The sequence below is a fragment of the Panthera leo genome, chromosome F2 (genome assembly GCF_018350215.1).
Source record: "Panthera leo isolate Ple1 chromosome F2, P.leo_Ple1_pat1.1, whole genome shotgun sequence".
NCBI classification, from domain to species: Eukaryota; Metazoa; Chordata; class Mammalia; order Carnivora; family Felidae; genus Panthera; species Panthera leo.
The window spans coordinates 11,985,790-12,010,954 of NC_056695.1; the positions used below are offsets into that span (position 1 = coordinate 11,985,790).

At 42.0% G+C, this 25,165-nt stretch overlaps 1 protein-coding gene and 1 long non-coding RNA gene across 5 annotated transcripts in view; one reads left to right on the plus strand and one right to left on the minus strand.

Moving 5' to 3' along the window:
* LOC122210655 lies at positions 1-5,932 on the minus strand. The gene is made up of 3 exons (XR_006198156.1): positions 5,652-5,932; positions 4,826-4,891; positions 1-115 (listed from the first exon to the last, which is right to left on the minus strand). It is a non-coding gene; the product is annotated as an uncharacterized LOC122210655 (long non-coding RNA).
* Positions 5,933-6,040: 108 nt separating this feature from the next.
* The window catches only part of RAB2A (RAB2A, member RAS oncogene family), an 85,466-nt gene continuing 66,341 nt past the window's right edge, over positions 6,041-25,165 (plus strand). The window contains exon 1 of one of the 4 annotated variants that reach the window (XM_042924330.1): positions 6,041-6,374. In XM_042924330.1, the coding sequence (XP_042780264.1) occupies positions 6,329-6,374 (46 nt within the window). In that variant the 5' untranslated portion in view covers positions 6,041-6,328. Of the gene's footprint in view, positions 6,375-24,231; positions 24,363-25,165 lie in introns of those variants that run through there. The other 3 variants (XM_042924334.1, XM_042924332.1, XM_042924335.1) reach the window with 3 other exon arrangements.

The window sequence follows — 25,165 nt, forward strand, 5'->3', positions numbered from 1 at the left end:
GGACAGGGAGCGGTTCTGTCTTCAGCCAATGTGAGCCAAACTCTTCATGCGTCCCTGTTCCCATTCCAAACCCAACTTTTCCAAAACAAGGAACACCTACCAATTAACCCGGGACCTGGAACACATTAGAGACAAATGGAGAGAAGGGTTTGAAGCAATTTCATGCTCTAGTCTCTGCTGACCAAAAAACTAACATTGCAGGTAATAACACACTGCTGATGGTATATGGCTCTGTAGGAGGTGGTGTTTTATTATGCTTATATACATTTGCAAAAAATCATTCACCTGCAATTTGGCATATATACTTACTCCTGGTAATGACATGCTTTTCAGAGTGTTCTTGCATCTACCTCTCTGCACGTTCATTATGTAAGCGACCAGAATTATTATCTCTGTTGAACAGATGACAAAAAGTTTGAAGAGAATTTTCTCAAAATCAGCCAGTTAGTGGCAGAGAAGACAGAGGCCTCCTGGAATTCAACATTGGGCTGTCTCTACACCACTTTCTCTGCTGAAAGCATGAGGCAGATGTAAAGGACTTAGAAAAGTAGTTAATTAAGAACACTACCCTGGGTTTTAACTCAGTTTAAAGTTTTTTAAAGATTAATTATTAAATTATTCTATGTAGTTATACTTTTTAAGCTACTATTTTATAACATAAGCTTATTATTATTCCAATATTCACTGTTCCTCTTGTCTGTGCACTTATTACGTCCTTCCTATTACAAATGATCAGTCCACTGGAAAAAAGAATAGCCTACACATAAAAGAAAGTTTCTTCAAACACCTACACACGCATTGACTGGGGATATTAATTTGTGATCATTAAATGTGTACTCTTCAATTAAGCTTTTGAAAGATGAGCAGAATGGAGTGGAAGAGAGAAAATAGTCATTTCTGGCTTTGACAAGTGGTCACGAAGAGGCCACAAATAGAAAATGAAACAGGGAATATTAAGTCCGCCCCCAACTAGGATATAAATGGCAGATGAGGTGGATAAAGGGAGCAAAGTACAAAGGAGAGGGCTGTTGGAGTATCTGAAATGACTCAGGTACAGCAATCACTATGAAAGATGATGATGCCCTTTAAGGCCCAACTTAAATGGCTCTCCCTCTGTAAAAACGTACTCTCATTTCCCAGAACAAAATTCTGTCCTCTAAAATGATACATTACCTCTCCTGTAGGCTTTGTAGGCCAAAGCTATCCATGGCTTCGCGCAAGGGGACTAATCTACTTTGGGCTCATGTAACTCCTAACCATCCTTAGTGAGAGGTTAGAGGTGAGAGACTGGGAGAGGATGAAAGGAAAGGGGAAATAATGTGCTTATTTAATGTCTACTATGAACATGACATTGTGCTAGACACTTTGTGTCATCTCAGCTAAGGCTTAGAGCGGTTAGTAATTTATCTATCAATTTATCAACTGATAAATAGTAAAATCAGGATTTGAACCTACTTCTTTCTTTTTCCAACACTGCCACTGAGCTTATTAAGCTCAGTAATACTTAATAAATATTAAGCATTTGCTGGAAAATTAGTTCCATCATGGCATTTAAAAATGGCTGAAAGAAAATATTTCACAGTAGTTCTTAATTATTTCTGGGTCATGGACCTGTGCAAGAATCTCTCTCATGAAATTACACATATGCAAATACATACAACATTTTGCATACAATTTGTTGAGGATCACAGAGCCTCTGAGTGCAATCAAGGACTAGCTAAGGGGCCATGGAAACTAAAGAACCTGTGGATTACAGTATTTCTAACCACCCCTCTCCCATCCAAACCACTTCACAGCTCCCCCTCCTTCCACAGTCTGAGAGCAATCAAAACCAGAGAAAATTTAAACACAAGAAAAGTGTGGTGGGGAGTGGTAAATGCGAAATTCCGATTTAACACTGTATTTTAAAATGTCATGTTGGGGTGCCCGGATGGCTCAGTCGGTTAAGCGTCCGACTTCGGCTCAGGTCATGATCTCAGAGTTCGTGAGTTCGAGCCCCACCTCGGGCCGTGTGCTGACAGCTCAGGGCCTGGAGCCTGCTTCAGAATCTGTGACTCCCTCTCTCTCTCTCTCTCCCCCTCCCCCTGCTCATGCTCTGTCTCTCAAAAAATAAACGTTAAAAAAAAATTGTTATAAAAAAAAAGTCATTGAGAACTTCAATGAGGAGACCTTAGAAAATGTGGTTTAACAATCTTTAAATTTCATAGTTTTGATCTTCAGACCATATATGATGCACGACTGAGAGAAGACGTTATCAGAATTCATTCTCAAAGGAGCGAAATAGCTGATAATCAAACTGAATGGAAAATCCCAGGAAGTATACCACTACTTAGGGAGAAAGAGGTTTATTTATATCATTCTGCCTGAGGAATTTTCTTGAAAAATGTTTTCGGATTTTGGAGGCTAAATAAAATGTTTCATATGAAGTTTCTATTATTTTTACTTATACTCTGTATCGTTTCAAAGAGGATTTAAGATAGCATATAGGCATATGAGAAAATACAACAAAACATGATGAATTACATGTGGGGAAAAAAATAAAGGTAGAGACATAAAATAGAGCATGGAATGGAAGTGACTTTTAAAATATGAAGTTATAAATTGACTACGCCTTTAGTCCCTCACAGTAATTTTAAATACTTATGCAATACTAAGAGTTATGTGTTAAGTATATATTTTTCATAATTTATAAAATATGTTCACATAGAACATCTTATTCGATCCTAAATTGACTTTGTGAGGCAACTATTATCTACATATTCCAGATAAGGAAAATGAGGCCCAAAGAAAGACTTGAAAATCGAGTCTTTGCTCTTTGCATTAGATCATACTGCTAGGTAGCAAGTGATCATTACTTCTGTGCATCTTAGCAGTGGAGTAATGCACGTCAGTCCTGTGCAAGAACAATACACATTGATTCACGTGGCCCTGACGTTGTCATGAGAGAAGGATTACTGAGGCTTTACAGGTAGCTTCAGACCTGGAGGTTGGATAGACATAAAATTGGACTTCAGACTTTGGAATAGCCCTTTAACACTTAACTCCTTCACTTTTTATGTATGTATGTATTTATTTATAATTTTTTCAAATGTTTATCTTTTTTTTATTCTAAAAAAACATTTTTTTAACGTTTTATTTATTTTTGAGACAGGGAGAGACAGAGCATGAATGGGGGAGGGTCAGAGAGAGAGGGAGACACAGAATCTAAAACAGGCTCCAGGCTCTGAGCTGTCAGCACAGAGCCCGACGCGGGGCTCGAACTCACGGACCGCGAGATCGTGACCTGAGCCGAAGTCGGCCGCTTAACCGACTGAGCCACCCAGGCGCCCCTCAAATGTTTATTTATCTTTGAGAGTGACAGAGACAGAGCACAAGTGGGGAAGGGAGCTCTAAGAGGCCAAATGATTTTTCACAAGTTATGGCAGCGTCACAGGCCAGGCTTCCTAAGTTTGTGTTTTGTTTTACACTGCACCGCCTCTATAGCTGTACCTTCACTTCTCTGATTTCTTTACACACTCAACTCTGATCTTCTTTCTCCTGTTTCCCCTGTGTCCATCTGGTAAAGCACCACATGCATACTCACATGGCTACGAGACCCTGCGTGACCTGGCCCCAGTGACTTCTCCAGCAACTCCCCTCCTCTAACAGTATGGGAATGCTTCGGACTCGTAAGGATGCTCAGCTTTTGTGTCACCCTGACAGAGCTTTCCTGTTGAGGCTGTTTCTAAAGGCCACGCCTCCGAGAGTAGAAAGCAACTGAGTCTCTCCCGGAAGGAGGAGACATTCTAGATGTCCACCACCCATGAAAGACCTGAGTGAAGGCACTCAGATGGGAAGGACAAAACGGCCTCTGGAACCTGGAGGCCTCGGGCAGGGACCTCCCCTTTCCTAAAGTAAAAATGAGTGTGAACCAGTTTATGCAATGCCGGGTAACTTTTCATGTCAAAATTTTTTTCTAATGTCTATTCATTTCTGAGAGAGTGTGAACAGGGCAGGGGCAGAGAGAGAAGGGGACAGAGGATCTGAAGTGGGCTCTGCATTGACATCAGAGCACGATGTGGGATTCACACTCACGAACGTGAGATCAATCCTGACTCGAGCCAAAGTTGGATGCTCAACCTGCCGAGCCACCCAGGTGTGCATCGTGTCAAATTCTTGGGTGCTGTCCCTGAAACTTCAGTTAAATCCCCTCCAAATACTCCAAAAACAACCTGGGAGTTCATACTTGATGAGGCCATTCAAACCAGGTATTTGTTTTTTTTTTTTTTTTATTTTTTTTTCAAGGTTTTTTATTTATTTTTGGGACAGAGAGAGACAGAGCATGAACGGGGGAGGGGAAGAGAGAGAGGGAGACACAGAATCGGAAACAGGCTCCAGGCTCCGAGCCATCAGCCCAGAGCCCGACGCGGGGCTCGAACTCACGGACCGCGAGATCGTGACCTGAGCTGAAGTCGGATGCTTAACCGACTGCGCCACCCAGGCGCCCCAAAACCAGTTATTTGTAAGCAACCAGCCACAGCCGGCTCAGCATGAAAGGGTCAGTAGAATTACATAGTGAGAGATCCCCAAAGGGAGAACCAGGACCACTAAATCCCAGGGACTTTCCCCCCCGCGACGACTGTCCTTCCACTGCCAACATCAGAGGATATGGGTTAGTGAACGAGCTTCCGGGCACAACTTTAAATTCTTTCAACAGAGCCACGAACTTTGCACACTGTGCTCCTTTGTGCCTTCAGTTCCCATTCCCAAACTTTTGTCCTTTTGGCAAGCTCTTACTCATTATTCATGTTCCCGGTTCAAACGTCAAGTTCTCTAGGCAACCTACCCTGACTCTTCCTCTTCTTCCAAAACTGTGCTCCTTTAGAACAGGGTCTGCCTTCAGTTACGATGCCTAGCAATACAGAAACAGAACACGGACTCAATAAAGGTTAGTGGAACGAGCAAAAAAGCTCCTTCGCTTTTTCCTTTAAATGTATTTTTTCGGGGTGGCAGGGCGGCTCAGACAGCTAAGTGTCCCACTCTTGATTTCAGCTCAGGTCATGATCTCAAGCCCAGCATCTGGCTCTGCGCTGACAAGTGTGGAATCCGCTGGGGATTCTCTCTCTGTCCCTCTGCCATTCGTGCACGCTCTCTCTCAAAATACACTTCTTAAAAAACCTATTTTTTCAATAGGTAATTCAGAACACTGCCAGAAAGGTCACACTGCACATGAAAAATGCAGAGAAAAGTAACTCTTTCCTCCATTCCCATCCGTCCTCCCCTTGGAACCAGTTGTGTTTCCTCTCGGTGTGACTACCCACATACAGGTATTTCAGTGTTTTCTTGCCTTTTTATTTTTTTTAACACAATGGTAGAAATATACGCGTTATCTATAAAACAATAAAATACAATTTATAAATATACGGACATATTTAGCATATAATTGTTACACTGAATATCTTCTATATAAATACTACGCAGAATATAAACATACATGTATACACCGATTTCTGTGCCGTGTTTTTGCTTGTCAGGCTTTGTTGTAAGAGCCGTAATATTCCACCATAGGGGCATACCATAATTTTCTTCACATTCTCTAATTTACAAAAAATTCCATTTTCACCGTCAGGCCCCCGACCCCCAGACGGAAATACCGTCGCCCTTGCACCCACCCCGGCGGCTCCCGCGTTCTCAAAACACCTTTCCACAGGCCCAAAGCCGGGCCCGGCACGGAACGCGACCTCCGCCTTCCCACAACGTGCCCCGCGCCCCCACCGCAGGGCGGAAGGACGCGGCGCCTATGCGCGTCGCGGCGACGGAACCGAACCTTCCACTTCCCTCCCCTCCCCCTGGGTCTCCCGGCCGCCGGGGTCGCCCGCTCAAACGTGCCTGAACGACCGGCGCCCGGCCTCCCCCGGCTCGGGGCGGACCCGGAGGACGGGCGCGGCCGGCTCGGCGCTGGGCGGGGCTCCGGCGGCGCGGGGCGGGGCTCTGGCTGGGCGGGGCTCCGGCCGGCGGGGCGCGCCCGGCGTGCGGGGCTCCTCCTCTTTCCTCCGGCGGCGCCGGCGGCCGCAGCACTTCCGGGTCGACGCGGAGGCGGGGCGGAGGCGCCGCGGCGGCTGTTATTGTTCGAGGGAGCTCGGTCGGGTGCTGTCTCAGTCGGCTCTGCGAGTGTCAGTTTGTCCGGCTTCCTCTCGGCCCCTCACTCCCGGCGGCTGACGGTGACGGCTGCGGCGGGCGGGGCCTGGCGTTTCGAGGCCGAGCGGCGCCGGGGTGAGGGGCGCGGAGGAGGAGGAGGAGCAGTAGCAGGAGGAGGAGCCGTGTGCCCTGGCACCGAGCGGCCGCGGCCATGGCGTACGCCTATCTCTTCAAGTACATCATCATCGGCGACACAGGTGAGGGCCTGGGGCGCGGCCGGGCGGGTGTCGGCGGCCTCCGGGCCCGGGCTCAGGGGTAAACGGCGTCTGGCAGCGGCGCGGGCGCCAACGCCGCCCGGCGCCTCCCTCCCGGCCGCGCCGCTCCATTTCCGCAGTGCTGGAGCTGGTGACGTGGGCACTGCGAGCGGCCGCGGCCTGGCCAGGCCCGGACCGCGGCCCCCGCCCCGGGCTGCCCTGCAGCCGGGGGCCTCGGCAGCCGTTTGCGACTCAAGATCTGGGAACGGTCCAGCCGAGGGCCGCCAGGGCCTGACTTAGATGATTGCACTCTTTGGCCGCCCCTCACCTTGGGCCTCTTCGCCGCCCTCGGGAGAGAAAAAGGGAGGCAGAGGAGGTGATGGGAGGAGGGTCTTGGGTTTCCTGATCGGTCCCACCTTCTTCAGCCTACATACATCTGTCAGGGGCTGGGCAAACTGCTCGTGCCTTGGGACAGCCAGCTGAGAAAGAGAGAACAGAACATTTTTTTTAAATTTGGTTTTTTTTTAACACTCTCAAATCCCAAGTCAGAGTAAGTCACGTTCCATTACCTGGGCGGCTGGGGAATCCCTTTCGAGGTCATTAAAGCGTGAAAGTTCTGTCGACTTTTGCCACGTGTAAACTGGGGTTATCTGATAGTGATGCAAGGCCGTTCAGTGCTCTGGGTGTGTGCTTGCGTGCGTGTGCCTGTGTGTGTCAGGGACACTGATTTCTTGGGTATATCAGGGGCAGGGTCACGACTGCCAATTTTCAGATGACCTGATGTACATTTGAAGCAGAAAGAAATTCAGCTATTTTCACTTGAAATAACCTCCGAGTATATTTCACAGACAAACTCGTAAAATATTTTTTAATACTTGTGATTTTGGCATTACTTTGAATCTAATAATAAAACCAAGGCTTGTTCAGGTGTTATAACTATTTATATACCAGAGTCTGATTTCAGTGAGGACTCTTGCACAACTTTGGGCCCTTTGCACAACTTTGGAAATGTAAGCAGCAGTTTGTGGTTGCACTAGTGATGTAGCAAATTCACTTAGACAAGAAGCATGTTGATTGTGGCCTAAAAGAAAAACTTGCTGCTATAAATACTCCTTTTTAGCAAGATCTTTTGATATGTGTCTTTATGGAGTCTGGATGGTTTTCTGTGTAAAGTCCTGGGTAGAGCAGTGTTTTGCAAATGCTCAGTAGCGAGTTTACATACTTTTAAAAAGCTGTCGCGTATTTTGAAGGAGAAGTAATTGGGTCCAACACCTATTGGAATATTTTTATTTAGGCTGTAAACCCAAGTTGGAGATGAAGTAACTATATGAATGCGAAAAGTAGAAAGAAGAGTGATTATGAACATTTAGCATATTAGCAAATTAGCCTTTGCAGGTTGCCTTCCTTCAGCTTGTTTATTGAGCATCTACTGTGCGTGGGGTGTTGTGCCGGGAGTCGTGGAGCTGCGCAGATTAGCAAGCTGGTGCTCTGTGCTCTTGGAATTGCCCTCATTCAAAAACAACCCCAGGCGGTTTAAAGGGAAGACATTCCTTTCTTGACTTTGGCTATCGTCCTCACCGACTTCAGGCCCCGAATACTTGACTCTGGACTATGCAGCAGTACTTTCTCCCCATTCCAGTCTCCGCAGTTTACTGTCAGGTTAATATTCCTGAAACCTGGCTGTTAGGGGAGACTGTTGTCTGCTCACATTCTTTAGTTGACCTTCCAGGAACTCCACATTTTAGCCTCCCTTTACTTTGCTAGCCTTCTTTCCCACTATTCTTACCTTCTGCCAGTGAGGCCCAGTGGATGATTTCTGTGCTCTTTCCTGGTTCCTACTGCTCCCTCTGCTTGGAGTGCCTTCTCTGTGGAAATTCTATCAGTCCTTCAAAGTCTAACCCGGGTCTCCCATAATGCTTTCACATATATTAAGCTCTTTTGATGTCTCAGGTTTTTTCTGGTATCCTGGCTGGCAATGACTTCTGCTCCTTATCTGGATGTGTCACACTTCATATTTTTCTGATATTAATGCCAGACTGTTTCATAGATGCTTCTGTAGTCATCTGTATTTGATTATGTACTTCTAGAGGGCAGAGAAGATGTTTAAGTATAGCTTTGCATTTCAGGAAGAGCCTAGTGGAAGGAAGGCCCTGTACATTTCGTTAAATTAGGGAAAGAATAGCCAGACAGGCCGCTAGGTTCATGTTAATACACATTAGTAACTTGACTGCAGGGTGTTTTTTTTTTTTGCCCGATTTTGCCCCCTTTTTAATTGACTTTGGCCGAAATCCTTTACTATGTTTCCTTAATTCAAACTATATGCATAGTTATAAAATACATTTAATGTGGCCCTTCCCACAAAAAAGATGATGTTAAATCAGTAGTGTGATATTTATCCTGATTTTTATATAAGTTGTAGTCTGAAAAATACATATCTTAGAATGAAGGAAATCGCTACTTTTCCTGTTTTTCACTTTCCCTAGTTTGTGATAAATGGTCATTTTTAGCCTTTCCTTCTCTCGGTAATGAGATAAAATGAGGACAAATGTGAAAGTACCATGCACATTTTGTCTTTCAGAAGTCCCTTTTCATAGAAGAGATTTTCTTAAAACTTTTTACGTCATGATGATACTGTTGAAATTGTTTTCTTACTCTGTGGCCAAACGCAGTTAAAATAGAGCTTTAAAATTTTTCATTGGCAGTGTCTTCTTGTTCCTGAAAAGTCATTTAGGAAAATGTGTCATTTAAATCTAGGTATAAGGTGGAAATTGGGTTTTAACAAGCCTGGCCTGATAGCATAATCAGATAATTACCAAATGTGGAAAAAGAAAAAAATTATAATAAAGCTTTGATTGTTGCTCCTAAAATGCTGGCAGCTGCCTACCTTTTTAACCTCATCACTAACCCACCTCTTCCATGCCACTCAACTAGGCACACAAAGCACAAACCCAGTTGTGTTCTATCTCAAATACCTCCCCGTACCCCCAAAAAGATGAAAAGAAAGGTCACAGCTTTTCCACCTGACCCCTTCTTACTCATCCGTTCTTCTAAGATTGTTAACAAACCCCATTGCTCCCTGTTGCGTCATACTCTTCCCCTGCACTCTTCCTTCATCGTTTGTTCCCCCTGCTCCCCACTCCCATGTGCTTTTTTGTTTTTCCTTAAAATCTTTTTAAGGACAGGTGCTATATAAGAAAGTAAATAAGAGCAGCCTGGTTGCACATTATCAATGTCATCTGAATGTATTTTTTAAATTGAGATACAATTGACCTACAACATTGTATTAGTTTTAGGTGTAGAACATAATGATTTTGCTTATGTGTATATCGCACAGTGATCACCACAGTAGGTATTATGAGAGAGAGAGAGTGTGCATGAGCCGGAGAGGGACAGAGGTAAAGAGAGAGAGAATCTTAAGCAGGCTCCACACCCAGCGTGGAGCCCGACGCGGGGCTCAATCTCACAACCGTGAGGTCATGACCTGAGCCGCAGTCAAGAGTTGGATGCTTAACCGACGCCCGGCACCCTCACAGTTTAATAGCTTTAAGGAACAGTAATAAATTATACACCCATGCTAAAGAAATACAGATCGTCATCACCCACTGTTTCTATTCCCAGGCTTTCATTACCTTCCTTGCCTTTCTTCATAGTTGTGTAGCTTGTGGATCTCTGTATTGTTTAGTTTTGCCTGTTTTTAGCTGTGTTAGTTTTATTAAATGAGAAAGCTGAAACATGTCTGAAACATACCTTTCAACATCATCGAGAAATTAGACAGTGTATTCTGGTCTACTTAAATTGTTGTTTTATACATGTTATTTGTGGTCTTTCAAGATTTTTGACGAGCCCTTTCCTTTTCTCTCCTAATTGGTTTGTTTGCTGCTTGCTTCCCCTAACTTTTATATTGCTCCTGAGACTTTTTATTGAACCATAAAGGCCATAGTCCTGGTGTCCTCGCCTGGTGAACCTGTCACCGCCTCATCTCAAATAATGCCCCTCTCTTCTTCCTCAGTGCTCTTGTCCCCTTCGTTCTGATTCTGTTCCTGCCCCTGGCTCCAACATGAAATTAATTTTCTCCTTTATCTGCCCCACGGCTCCCTCTCCCTCGTTTCATCTTGCCGGTTCGCCGCCTCTTGCAGTAGCCAGTAATTTTGCTGGTTTTTTGAGCAGATCCTTACTTTGCCAGCTCAGCTGTTTTTCTCACTCTGGCCCAGCTGTGCTTGCTCCATTTCGTTATTCTCTGCTCATCCTGGTCCGTGAGGCTGTGTCCTTTGCTACACAAGATGCAGCCACAGACTGACCTCTCTTGTCCCCCTTTCTAACTTTCTCCATGAAACTTTCCCATTTGATTTCATCAGCTTTGTTTATTTGCACGTTTTACAATACATGCCAGCTACTCTTCACTTGGAAATAAAAGACACCTGACAGAAAGATGCTGGATTCCCTCTGCTATCATCCACATGTGGTCACTCCCGTTTTAATTCCTGCGGTATTTCTCAACTCAAACAACTTGGGTCTTATCCTTGGACATGCCGTTTTAGAAGATCTGCAGTGAGTCCCAGACATACATACATACATACATTTATTTGTTAGAGAGCACGAGTGGAGGGGGCAGAGGGAGAGAGATCAGCGTAGAGCCCAACGTGTGGCTCGATTCCACGACCCTGGATCCCACGACCTGACCTGAAATCAAGAGTTGGATGGACATGCAACCGACTGAGCCACCCAGGTGCCCCTGGATATCTACATGTTTTTTTATTTATTTATTTTCATTTTATTTTTTATTTTTTTTAATTTACATCCAAATTAGTTAGCATATAGTGCAACAATGATTTCAGGAATTAGATTCCTTAGTGCCCCATACCCATTTATCCCATCCTCCCTCCCACAACCCCTCCCTTAAACCTCTGTTTGGTCTCCATATTTATTAGTCTCTTCTGTTTTGTCCCCCTCCCTGTTTTTATATTATTTTTGTTTCCCTTCCCTTATGTTAATCTGTTTTGTCTCTTAAAGTCCTCATATGAGTGAAGTCATATTTGTCTTTCTCTAATTTCACTTAGCATAATACCCTCCAGTTCCATCCACGTAGTTGCAAATGGCAAGATTTCATTTTTGATTGCCAAGTAATACTCCATTGTGTGTGTGTGTGTGTGTGTGTGTGTGTGTGTATACACCACATCTTCTTTATCCATTCATCCATCGATGGACATCTGGGCTGTTTCCTTACTTTGGCTATTGTTGATAGTGCTGCTATAAACATGGGGGTGCATGTGTCCCTTCGAAACAGCACGCTTGGATCCCTTGGATAAATACATAGTAGTGCAGTTGCTGGGTCGTAGGGTAGTTCTAGTTTTAGTTTTTTGAGGAACCTCCATACTGTTTTCCAGAGTGGCTGCACCAGCTGGCATTCGCAGACATCTATACATCTATATTTTTTAAAAGGGCTATTTTTTAGTGGTAGTACTGTGACATTTCTCTGCAAGTCTGTCATGAGCCTTTTGTGTCTGTTTTTGTAGAATTTATTCTCTTTTTTTATTATCAGATTTTTTGCTTTCTGGAATTTTAAGTTAATCCCTAAGGTATATCCAGGCTGAATTTATATGGAATTCTTCACCGCACTATGTAGTAGATTCTCATGAGCAATTCTTCACACTCTTTACAGTTTGTATATGATATCAAAAGCTTTTCATTTTCTATTCTGTCAGGAATACAGGAGGTTACCATTTTGTAAATGAAAAAAACTGAGCTGCATCGTTTGGGGCAAGTTATTTATGTATTTCTTCCCATGCCTCCACCTCTTAGAAGTTTTTAGTCTTCGTAATTGCGGTGTAGCTCTTTAAGTTCCTCCCAGTTTGCTCTCCCAAGCGTTCCTGTTTTCAGGTATAGCTGACAGTTACTGTGTTTCCAGTCAAATCTGAGGAAGTAAGGAAGAAAATGAATATTGATGGATGCATGCTGCAGGCACAAGACAGTGCCTGGCACAGAACGTCATGAATGTGTGCTAGGTAGCCTCTACTGGGTTGGCTACATGCCTTGGACCATTTATTTTGGTTTCAAAAAGGATTTAAGGGCATTTATATTAAAATTTGGGGTGGTTTTATTCAAATGGGAGAGAGAAGGGACATTAGTTTTGTGTTGCTACCATAACAAACCACCACACATTAAAGCAGCTCAGAGAACACAAATTTATCTTCCACTTCTAAAGTTCTGCAGAAGTTCACGTGCGTGTCAGCATAGGTCGGAAGTCTTGACATGTTTCTCGCCAGGTTGACATCAAGGTTTCAGCAGGGCTGGGTTCCCTTCTTGAGGGTCTTGCTCCTTCAGGTTGTTGGTGGAGTATCCTTTCTTGCAGCTGTGGGCCTGAGATCTCCATACTCTTGCTGGCTGTCTGACGGCCGCTCCCAGCTTCTAGAGCCCACCACCTACCCACATTCCTGGGCCCCTCCCCCACCCCCCTCCTCCGTCTTCAAGCCCAGCAACAGCAGGCCTCCTCCTTCCAGGGTTGCATCTTTCTGACTCTTCCTGGGTCATCCCATCTCTCTGCTCTGACCGAAGCCCGTGAAGGTTCTCTGCCTGTAAAATCTTGTGTGGTTAGATTGGATCCGTCTGGATAATCCAGGATAATCTCATCTCAAAGTCTGTAATTTTAATCACATCTGCAAAGTGCCCTTTGCCACTAGAGTAACATATTCACTCTCAGTTTCTAGGGATTAGGGTGTACATTTCTTTATGTGTGGGGAGTGGCCTTATTCTGCCTACCATAGAGGGCTAAGGAGAAAATTAAATTGAAGTCAAAAGCAACATTAATACTTGACTTTGTATATACCTTTTGAAGTGGGCACGTACTAAGCAGTGCAGAGAGAACCCTTCTCATTTATGTTAATGATAGTATGCATTACTTTTTATAAAAGTAGATATACACATGTTGATTTATTTCTGATAGTGGGTCTTGAAAGGCATTGTTCCTCTGATTCCTCTTTAAAAGACCACAGTGTGATGGGAAGAATGTAAATATACAATTAGTATATTTACACATATGAGACTTTTTCTAACATAACTCATTGAATCTGAGCAGTAATATCCATGATGAACGCTCCATTTTACAGGTGAGGAAAGGGAAACTAATTGTCATATCACACAGCTAGTAACTGACTAAGCTGGAATTTGGAATTTGAACCCAGGTCTTTCTGACTCCAGAGTCTGTGCTCTTTCATATCATATGTATTTCTTGATTCCCACAAATGACCTCTATCAGACTTCTTTTGTTGGCTTACCAACTTCTGGGTTTATTGAGTTGCTGTGGGAGGACATAGTCCCTCGGTCCCCTTTACTAAACCAGATGCCACCTCCGCTCATACAAAACAGGGAGAAAAGGTAAAACAACCATAAAATCCTATATAAAACAAGAATAAAATCCCGTCTGTGCTCCTTACCAGCTGTATGAGCTTGGGCTACATCCTTAATCTACCTTGGTGTCCTCATCTAGAAAATGGAATGAATAAATAATATATATAATACTGACTTGAATAAGAAATAGTTACTATCTCATCTTTTTATTCTGCTCTCTGAATGTTACCATAATTTCCCCATGTGCATTGAAAAAGTATCACAAACTTGGCAGTGCTGTGTAGCGTTTGAGTAATGCTGGCATAGCAAAAATAATTGTTTTGTCTTCCGTGTGCCCTAATATGTTGGTCTTTTTCTCCCCCAGATCCCGGCTTAGCTTGCTAGTTCGTGGCCAGCTGATAACTTCGAGGAGTTGACTTGAATTGTTTCTTTCCTAACTTGTGTTGGTGTTTTCTTGCGCTTAGTATATTTGTTTGCATGTGTACAGACATTTTCTTACGGAAAGTTCCTTACTTTGTCAGCATTGTTTTAACAAGATCCAAAATTGTTTATCAAGATCTATTTTATTCCAGATACCTGTGTTTTTAGCAGCTTTGCTTAGTCTAGTCTACATGACCATTCAAGTCCAGTAATGACTTAGAAAGACTCTATAGAGTTTTGTTCTGGGAGGACCTGTTTGATTATAAGGAACAGAGACCTTCTCCAACTAGCTCCAGAAAAGAAGTTTTGATAATAATTTAAGGAGTGCCCATAGGAATCTAAGAAAAACTGTAAACAAGTCTTAGAGAACAGGTCACTCAGAAATGTTTTCCTCTCATGGCTTCTCTTTCAATCCTTGAGATAATTAGGGATGTGTGTTTTTTGGTTTTTGGCTTTTTAAAAATAGATTATTATTTTTTTTAAGTTTATTTATTTTGAGAGGGAGAGTGAGTGAACATGAGCAGGGGAGGGGCAGAGAGAGAATCCCAAGCAGGCTCCAGGCCCAGTGTGGAGCTCAGCACAGTGCTTGATCCCAGGACTGTGAGATCATGACCTGGGCCAAAGTCAAGAGTCAGACACTTAACCGATTGAGCCACCCAGCCGCCCTCCCCCTTTTTACTCAAATTTATTTTATTTTGAGAGACAGAGTGCGAGCAGGAGAGAGAGAGAGAATCCCAAGCAGGCTCCGTCCATGCTGTCAGCACAGAGCCCAACTGGATCCGATCTTATGATTTGTAGGACCGTGACCTGAGCTGAAATCAAGAGTCAGACGCTTAGCCGACTGAGCCACCCAGGCACCCCGACAATCTTTTTATTATCAATTTCTGACTTTATTTCATATAGGTAACAGCGTGTAGACTATGTGCGTTGATTTTTCAGTTTTTGAGGCCAATTTTGTAGCCAGGTACTTGGTCAGTGTGTATGCATATTCCGTGTGTGCTTGAAAAGTGTATTGTGTATGTTGTGGGTTCAGGGTTCCATACGTGTTCATTAGATCAGACTTGCTGTTTGTATATTCTTAATAGTTTCTTGAGTCTTGAGGTAGATGTTAACATCTAGTATGAGAATGGATTTTTTTTTTTTTTTATGTTCTGTTAGATTGATTCCCTCCCCCCCCCCCCCCCCCCCCAGCAAATTTCACCACTAATTTGTAAGGTGTATATGGCTCAGGTCTTTACATCTCGCTGAAGAGTTAGTTATTCTTGGTCATTAAGTTACCCTCTACTTTTTTACGTGCTGTGGGGTGTTTTGTTTTGTTTTGTTTTGTTTTGTTTACATACTGTTTATTTGGTGGTGTAATTTTCGGTACGCAAGTGTTTGATATTTTGAATATTATTTTTTCATTCATATTTGCCTAGTATGTACTCTTTCATCATTTTTCCTTTTTTCTTTGGAATCAGGGTTATTTTGTTGTTATTTTATTTTGTTTAGGAAATAAATATTACAGATACAGTTGAAGCCCCTTGTATATCCTGCACCTCCCTTTGTACCTAGATATAACCACTCTCTTGAATTTAGTGTGTATGATTTCTAAAAAGGTTTCCAAATGATTATTACATATGTGTATATGCATTTGTAAACAGTGCACAATAGTTTATGTATTTTTTCAACTTTATGTTAATGGAATTTTAGTGTACTTGCTCTCAAATGTTTTTGTTCAGCATTATTTTGAGACTTGTCTGTATTAACGTATTTTGCTCTGTTTTGTTAGTATTAATTGTTAGATTAGTTTAATTTTAATTATATTCTATTGATTTAATTTTAAATATATTCTGTTGTTTGACTATACCACAATTTTCTCATTCTTTTCCCTTAAGGAAATTTTAGGCCGGCTTGTTTGTGGTGTTATAGAAGACAGTACACTGTGTGGATTATTTTTGTGCCTGCCTCCTTGAACACATATGCTGACGTTCTGGAGATTTACCTTATGGTGGAATTGTGGGTACAAGGCATGCACATCTTCTGATTTACCTGCAAATCTAAATCATTCTCCAGGATAGTTAACTCTCATTTTTGTTCTTTCAGCCCTACTAAGTTGTCTTTTTTTTTAAGGCCTGTGTTTTTTATAAAGCCCATTGCTATATTATTTTAAAAAATTCTGAGAAGCTTTTACTAGGAGAATTTAATCATTGATGGAATTTGAATTAATTTATACTATGAGGCCTCACCGTTGTTCAGTCGCATGGGCAGGGATCAAGGCGTAGATCACAGGCATGCCCATTTGCCACGGGCTTTTGGATAAGGCCGGCACTGTGTCCTGCCATGTCCCAGGGTGTCCCACATAGGAAGCAATACTGTGGTCACATTTTCCAAGCATGTATAGTGTCACCTATTCCTTATACGACAACGTAGAAAGAGTCTAATGGAAAGAGCATACCTACCACTCACTCCTATTGGTACAAATGAACAATTAATTAAAATTCCTGAGTTTCCTGTTTGTAAAATGAGAATAGTACCTGCCGAGCGCACCCTATAGGCTTGTTCACCAATGCTGTAGGTTTTGGTTTTTGTTTTTTTCAAACTTTATAGCTGTCTTTGAAATTCACGTGGCAGTAGTTTGTTTCCTTTCATTTATTTAGTTTATATGTCAGTGTAAGTGGTGGATTCGCGCTTGTTCTGCTGCCCCCAGGCCCCCCAGTGTTATTAACGTTGATGAATAGCTCCTCCTTCGGCATTCGTCGACCTTTAGCAATAATTACTATGCATCTAGGAGGCCAGTACAGTTGACCCTTGAGTGACATAAAGATTAGGGGCACCCCCCAACCCCCACTGTCAAATCCACAGGTAACTTTTGATTCCCCAGAAACTTAACTACAAATAGCGTACTGTTGACCAGAAGCCTCACCAATAATGTAAACAGCCAGTTAACACGTTTTTGTATGTTACATGTATTATACACTGTATTCTTATGATAAAGGAAGCTAAAGTAAAAATGTTAGTAAGAAAACTATAAAGAGAATACATTTACAGTGCTATACTGTATTTATTGAAAAACATCCACGTATGAGTGGACTCGCACAATTCAAACCCATGTTCAAGAGTTAATTGTACTGTTATTCTAAGTCCTCTCTGGTTATTTTAGCTTAGGCAGCACTCTTGAAAACTTTCCAAGAGCCTAGTATTTGTAATTACGATATCTTGAGTAGTGCGGGGGCTCCTCTGCTTACTTGTTACCTTGGTGAAGTTCAGACCTCTTCCACTTCAGTTTTCTCATCTAGAAAAAGACAGTAGGGATGCCTGGCTAATATCTATCCCACAGGATTTTTGTGTTTGAAGTAAGAAATGTCTGCAGGTATCTTGTAAGCTGCAAAGTACTTTATTAATAGTAATCCTTACAAATAATTTTTCTTCTTCCTTTTTTTTTTTTTAAGTTTTATTTATTTAAGTAATCTCTACACCCCAACCCCGAGATCAAGGGTCGTGCACTCCTCCAAATGAGCCAGCCAGGCACCCCTAGAGGTAATTTTTCGAATCTGTTGAGCGTCGTAAAATTAAATTAGTGGAGGAGGTCTTGGCTATAGAAAAAGCTATTCGTTGTGGTTATTTCAAACTGTAATTACTTGAGTTGAGGGAAACAGGATCACATGTTAATCTGCAAAATGGCAGTTCTTTGATCCTGAAATTTTCTTTGGATTCCATAAAGGAAAGTCCTTTCCTGTGTCCGGTAGCCTCACAGGCCACTTGAGATTGAAACAATATCAGGTAGGAGGTGCTCTTTTTCACCTCGGTTCAGGAAAGAGATATTAAGGTCTATGGTTATCTTCCACCCCAATTTCTTTTACACTCACTCTTGGTACCTGAGATACCTCTTGAATGGGTTATCTTGATTTTGAACCCCTTCGGGCAGTTTTTTTTAGATCTTCAGAAGTCTTCGCTATAAGTGAATCTGTCGATCAAAGAATATCTTTTTATCTTCTTGGGCAAAGTATCATTAGTTCAGTTTTAACCATTTCGAAGGTCAAAGGAAAAGTACACATTTCCAAAATCACTTATGCGCAAAGCTTTACGTAACTTGATATAAAAATTAATAAGTAGGGAAATGAGTTATTATAAATTAAAGCAATAATAACTGTATACATGGTGAATTGATTCACCTGTTCTTTAAGTAAAGGTATTTGTTATGCTTGTTCAATATAACCTTTGGTATAAGGTGAAGAAATTCTACCGGTTCCACAGCTAGGTGGGTTTTTAACTGGTTGAATAACTGTATCCATAAAGGGCTGCCCTTGCAGGGAGCACGCTGCCGCATTCAGTCCTGGCTTTTGTTTTTACATTTCACATTAGTAACAACTTGGATAAGATCCAATTTGGTTGAAAGAGCTAATGTGTGGATTATACCAGACAGAATCCAAAATGACCTTGACAGGCCGAATGATTGGCTAAATTTAGCAAAACGGAAATTAATGAAGGTAAAGCCTTATATTTATTTTAAAAACAACCATGCAAATACAACATGGAAGTCAGCTGGTAAATAGCACATGTCTAAACACTTCATGTTTTATATGACTTGGTTCAGTATGACTCAGGTGAGTAATAAAGCCAACAAAGGAATAAATGTGATGCTAGGTATAATATACAGACAAGGCAGGTAATAATTCTGTCAGAACTCAACTACAATTCAGTTATGGAAACTTGTTTCAGGGGGATGTCTACACACTGAAGTGTATGCTCGGGAGGCTAATCAGGGTAGTATGATGGCTGTATCAACCATGACGTTGTAGGAACAACTGAAATAACAGAAACATTTCTTTTATCCCCCTGCCCACCGAAATAACAGAAACATTTTAACCAAAAAAAAGAGAAGACTTAAAGGAGAATATAATAATGACTTTTAAATACTTGAGTGACTCTCAAATAAGAGCGACTTAAACCTATCCTTTTTGGCTTTTCATGGGCAGAACCAGGACAGTTAGTTTTTTTTGTTTAAGTATTTACTTATTTTGAGAGAAAGAGTGTGCACGTGAGTAGGGGAGAGGCAGGCAGCAAGGGAGAGACAGAGAATCCCAAGCAGGCTCTGCACTGTCAGCACAGAGCCCAGTGTGGGGCTGGAACTCATGAACTGTGAGATCATGACCTGAGCCAAAATCAACAGTCGAATGTTTGACTGAGCCACCCATGTGCCCCGAGGACCATTAGTAAAAGAGATAGATTTGGACTCCCTATGAAATGGAAAAGAGTGGGATGCTTGGCTGGCTCAGCTGGAAGGACATGTGACTCTTGATCTCGGGGTCATGAATTCATGCCCCACATTAGGTGTAGGGATTACTAAAACATTTTTTAAAATAAAATAAAACAAAACAAAACAAGAAATGGAAAGAGTTTGTTAAGTCGTGAGTCGGTTTGTTACTGGAGTTGTTCAAACAGAGGTTTGATTAACACGTATTAAGGCTTGGAAGATGGAATTTATGCAGAGTAGAGAATTCGATTTGTTTTTGTTGTTAAAGAAATTTAAGATACCGTTTAGGCAGTTCTTGTGCTGGAATTAGAAGAATGAACAAAACTATTCCACCCTACAGGGGAACCAATTTGCCATAATAATTACAAGACAGTGGCATAGCAATAAGTACAGAGTACTGACGGAACATGGAGAGGATTCATTCTAACTGGAATGAATGGCTCGTAACAGACTCAGACTTCCAGCAAACATTTATTGAGCACCAGCTGTATGCCGAGTGCTGTGTAATGGCTTTCCATGTACTCACAGTAATCCTAGGTTCCTGTTGACTTTGTTTTACAAATGATATATCAGGTATGATACCAGCAGACATGATCTCATTTATTTCAGTAATCCCCCCCACCTAACAGTCCTGTAGAATCTGTGCTTTTGCCCCTACTTCATATTTGTTTATGTGGAAAACAGAGAATTGAGCTGAGCTCCTCAGGCTTTTACTTTGCCAGGAAGGTTATACAGAGTGGGGCAGGATAGGGGTTTTGTCGGGATTTTGTGGGGGCTTAAAACTAAAGGAATCTGGGGCCATACTGTGAAGAGCATTGTGTGGCAGACTTTAATAAAGAGCTAGTTTATCCTCTGGATAGCTTCAAAGAACCCTCCTTCCCCATCTCTAAGTGGGATGAGACTTTTTTTTAATGTTTATTTTTGAGAGAATGTGAGTGGGGGGACAGGCAGAGAGAGAGAGCGGGACAGATGATCTGAAGCCGGCTCTGCGCTGACAGCAGCAAGTATATGGGATAAATTTTTACCCTTAACTCAGATTTCTGACAGTAATTAGTGATCCCTTTCCAACTTCTAATCTTCTTTTCTTTCTTGGCCTTTTTTCCTCCATTCTTTCTGGCTTCAAATTTCCTTTCTTGGAGAATTTACCTTAGAAGTGAAAACACTGGGACAGCCGGGTGGCTCAGTCAGTTGAGCTTCCTACTCACGGTTCTTGAGATCAAGCCCCACATAGGGCTCGCTGCTGCTGTCAGCTTGTCAGCACAGAGCCTGCTTTGGATCCTCTGTTCCCCTCTCTGCCCCTCCCCCACTTGCACTCTTCCGAAAATAAATAAATACTAAAAAAGAAAGAAGTGAAAAAACTGGGGCACCTGGGTGGCTCAGTTAGTTGAGCATCTGGTTCTTGGATTTTTGACTCCGGTCACGATCCCAGGGTCATGGAATTGAGCCCCATGTCAGACTCCACGCTGAGCAAGGAGCCTGCTTAAGATTCTCTCTCCCTCTGCCCCCTGAGCACATGTGCTCGCTCTCTCTCTCTCTCTGTCTCTCTCTCTCTAAAATTAAAGAAAAAAAAAGGGGGAAAGACCATGTTGGATTTGAGCAGGAGTATGTGAATTTTCAGGCTTAGCTATAAGTAAGTCTGATTAAAAAGTACTACTGATTAGTATTCTTTTGTGGCTTTTAGGAGTTAAAAAAGGAAATCTAAATCTTTTTCACAGCACATTATTTTACTCACAGGCTCTCCTGTAATTTTCTCCACAGATCAACATTTAATGTAACTATTTTTGGTTACGCAAGAAGTTTTGCTAGTTATTTAAAAGCCGCGTCAGTATGGAGATCTTAAATGAGGCTGGTAAAAGTATTGCTTATATAGTGTTTGATGCTAAAGTAGATCCTTTGAAAAACTTATGCATGTATTTTAATGATGGAAGTGATAAATGTTCATGATGAAAAATGAAAATTAAATACTGCCTTATGTAAGTATGGTAAACAATGGTTTTGTGTATCCGTGCAGAAATTTTCTGTACATCTGTAAGCTTGCGTGTGTATATGTGTCCCTATTTTACCAATAGGATTGTACAATTAGTACTGTTCTACACCTTTATTTTTTTTTTCTTGTTGATACGTCTTAGGTGTCTTAACATATCATCACATGTAAATCTGTCTCATTCTTTCTAAACACTTGCATAGCTGAACCATGATTTACTCAGTTCCTCATTCTGTTTTTCCTGCAAACAGCAGAAACCTACCATGGTTGATTTAAGCAGAAGATTTTATTAGAAAGATTGAATGTTCATAGAATTGATAGGAGAGCAATAGAATGAAGCTTGAAAATGGCAAAACCAGGGAAGGCAAAACATAGCCAAATTCCTGCTTCCAGTATAGGTTGCTAAAGAAGATGCTGGATATGTGTCAGCGTATATCTCCTCTCCACTGTAGGCACCACAGATTCTCTCTTTATAGTGTCTGCTATTGGAGCCCGCCTTCGAGTCCAGATTCTGGACAAGAGCATCTGACCGGCTGAGTCTGGGTCACATGTCTGTGCCCTGGCTACTGGGGAGTTCAAAGAAAGGTACTCTGATGCTGGGTTGCCAGAAATAAATGTTCACTTACACCTGTTGCTGAATATTGTTAATACACAGCATAACACAATTGTGGGTTTTTGTAAGAAGTAAAATTTGTGGCTGACTAGGATTTATATTTGTATTTTGATAGATACTGCCAAATCACTTTTCACTAAAAATACGGACTTAGAATATCTAATTTTGAGCTTGATAAATATTTTGTATACTTAAATTCAGCAGGCTAATCTCAGCATTGTCTGTGTTGACTGGTGCCTAGTCTATGTTTAGGAATGTAGCAGTTTGATTTAGTTACTGTTACCATGTACTTAGTGGGCTCTTGCCAATATAATGTAGAAACTGCATGAAATAGGTTTTGTTTTGTTTGTTTTTTTGCTTAGAGCCTTGAACTTTGATCTCATTTGTATCAGAGCGTGCTATTTAGAGACCACAGACAGTAAATTTATTGAGTAATAATTATAGTGTATATTTATATCCCTAAACATCTTCTTCCGTAACATCATGGAAAAATGTTCTCTGCAAGCTGCTTCATTGAAATGTGTTCTTGAGATGCTGCAGTTCTTATTTGGAATCTTTGCTCATGAAAGGATTAGGAAAATAGATTAAAGTGTAATATACCTGATATATTAACGGAAACATTGTTGGGGTCAAGTCAGTGTCAAGGAGATAGTATTCATTTTTTTAAAACCTTCTTCACTAAATTTCTGCCCTGTCAGAGTCACTTAGTTATAGAATATTGTCTTCTTCCACTTAGTATTACTACTAATAATACCCGGAAAGTGAGATAACATTATTTTTAGTTAGGAAGGGTATCGGTTGTGAGGTATCTGAGAAGAACAAAATGAGGAGGTTGGATGGCATAGTGGAAAAATACGATTTCGAATCAGAAAACCCGATTTGGAGTTTCAATTCTGCCTCTTACTTGAGGCATATCACTTAAACCTCAGTTTCTTCATCTTCAAAATGAGGTTATCATTTCTTCCCTGACTGACTTCATAGGCTTACTGTTATGATCAAATAAGATTGTGTGTGAGGAGGGAGCCTATTTTCACTTTCAGACTGTCAAAAACCATGCAGATATTTTAAACAAGGCAGAAGCATATGAGCATATCTTGAGTACAGAAGCCCATAGATGCATTAAAATCGGAAGGAAGGGTGTCTGCATTGAAGTGGGTCCGTTGGGTATTTGACAGGTAGCGGGAGCCCAGTTGTTCTAAGCTGGGTAATTACCAAAGCTGCTAAGTGGAAAGCAGGCTAACCATGTTTTGAACTTTACCTGTACCGTGGGGAAACATCTCCAGCATTTTCAGTTAAACCGACCATGTAGGGGCTGCAGATTAGTTATCGCTGGAAAACTAAACTGAAGACAATTAGACACTGAAAGCAGTATTTTAGTTGGTTATATCTAGGGCAGCGGTTCTCAGACTTCAGTGCACATCAGCATCACTGGGACAGTTTGGTAAGACATAGATTGCGGGGCTCTGCCTCACAGGTTCTGATTCTGGAAGGCTGGGGTGGGGCTGATCGTTTGCATTCCAACAAGTTTCCGAGTAATAGCTGAAGCTTCTGGTCTGAGGACCATACGTTGAGAATCCCTGCTTTAGAGAAACCGTATAATTTATCATCCAAATGGATTCAGAATTTGTCAGGAAAACAACTGAGCCTTCCCCTGGCAAAGCAGGGATGGGGTCATCCTAATTTCATTTAATGGAAAAATCTTTTTACAAAGAGGTTTCTGTAATAGAATCATCACCTGGTAGATGACTCGTGAGACCTAAATTGTATTTATTTATTTGCATAGGTGTTTGTTTTTGTAAGTCACAGTAATAGGTACATATTTGATTGCAACCCAGGGTTCAGATGTACATGTAAGTGCATCTGTCTCTCTTAAAAAAAAAAAAAAAAAAAGAATAAGAGCACACGTGTGTGTGTGTGTGCACGGGAGGGGCAGAGGGAGAGGGAGAGAGAGAATCCTAAAGCAGGCTCTACACCCAGTGGGAGCCAACACGGGCTCAATCTCACAATCATGACCCAAGCTGATGTCAAGAGTCGGATGCTTAACTGAAGAGCCACCCAGATACCCCAATGCATACATCCCTTTAAAACAGATGTTTGCAAACAGTACTTACCCTTGTACAGTACATACGGTCTAATATTTGCTCTTTTCTAGTTCTTTTTTTTATGCTTGTTGTGATCCACTAAATTGATTTCATGACCTAACTGGCTATAGCCTGCTGTTTACAAAACAGAGCACAGAGGACCTCTAGGATTCTGGCAAATTGTGACACTCTTAAGATTCTGAGAGGTAGTTGTACTTCAGTTTTCTTCATTCTGATTCTTCTCAAACACTCTAGCCATTTTCCACCATTAAAATGAGTGGGGGAAGGTCCCAGGAGTTGGAAGAAAAGAAAGGTATGCCATTTTTACCACATTATGCTGTCTTACTTGCTATTAGATTTAATGTTTTATTTGTTCCCCATGGAAATTAGCAGATGCTCCAATTTGTTTTACAGTTTTTTAAAATTTAAATTGCATCTGGTTTTGTATTTTTTTTTTTTTTGCATTCTCCCTAAAAAAGACAAACTAGGCCTTTCCTAAGAAAATCTAAACTTGGTTTATATTCAGAAACCCTCAACTTCACCGGATTAAATTTGGTTTGTCTTAATGAAGGTTCTGTTAACCATACTGGTTGGATCAGTCATACTCCAACTAGGAGACTGAGACCGCATAGGAATTTGAGCAGGGAAAGTCTGATGTAAAGAATCATTAACTATACCGTGGGATTAGAGTAACAGGGAGTTGGCTACGAGGTAAAGAGATCTCCTATGAATACAGTCGCAGCAGACAGAGGCACATCCTCCGAGCGTGGAAGGAAGGAGCCAATCTGGAGTCCAGACCTCTTTGGAGGGGCATGGCTGAGGCCCACTGGGTGGCAGAGAATTTCACCCACGGGCCATGATGGATTAGAAAGGTGCCATCAGTCCGTGTGCTGTTGGGAAGCATTCCATGGGGAGGAGCTGTGCTGGGACCGTCAGGGAAAGCAGCCTGAAGGAACACTAGGGAAGGTTGGCCTAGGAGAGCTACGGAGTGCTGCCTTCTGCCGACGACACTTGCTGTCACGCCAGCTGGCAAGGGAGAGATGTTCTGGTCTCTCCAGCAGGCAGTGAAGGTTTGGAGTTAGGAGGCGCTTGATTGATAACTTGTGTACACACTAA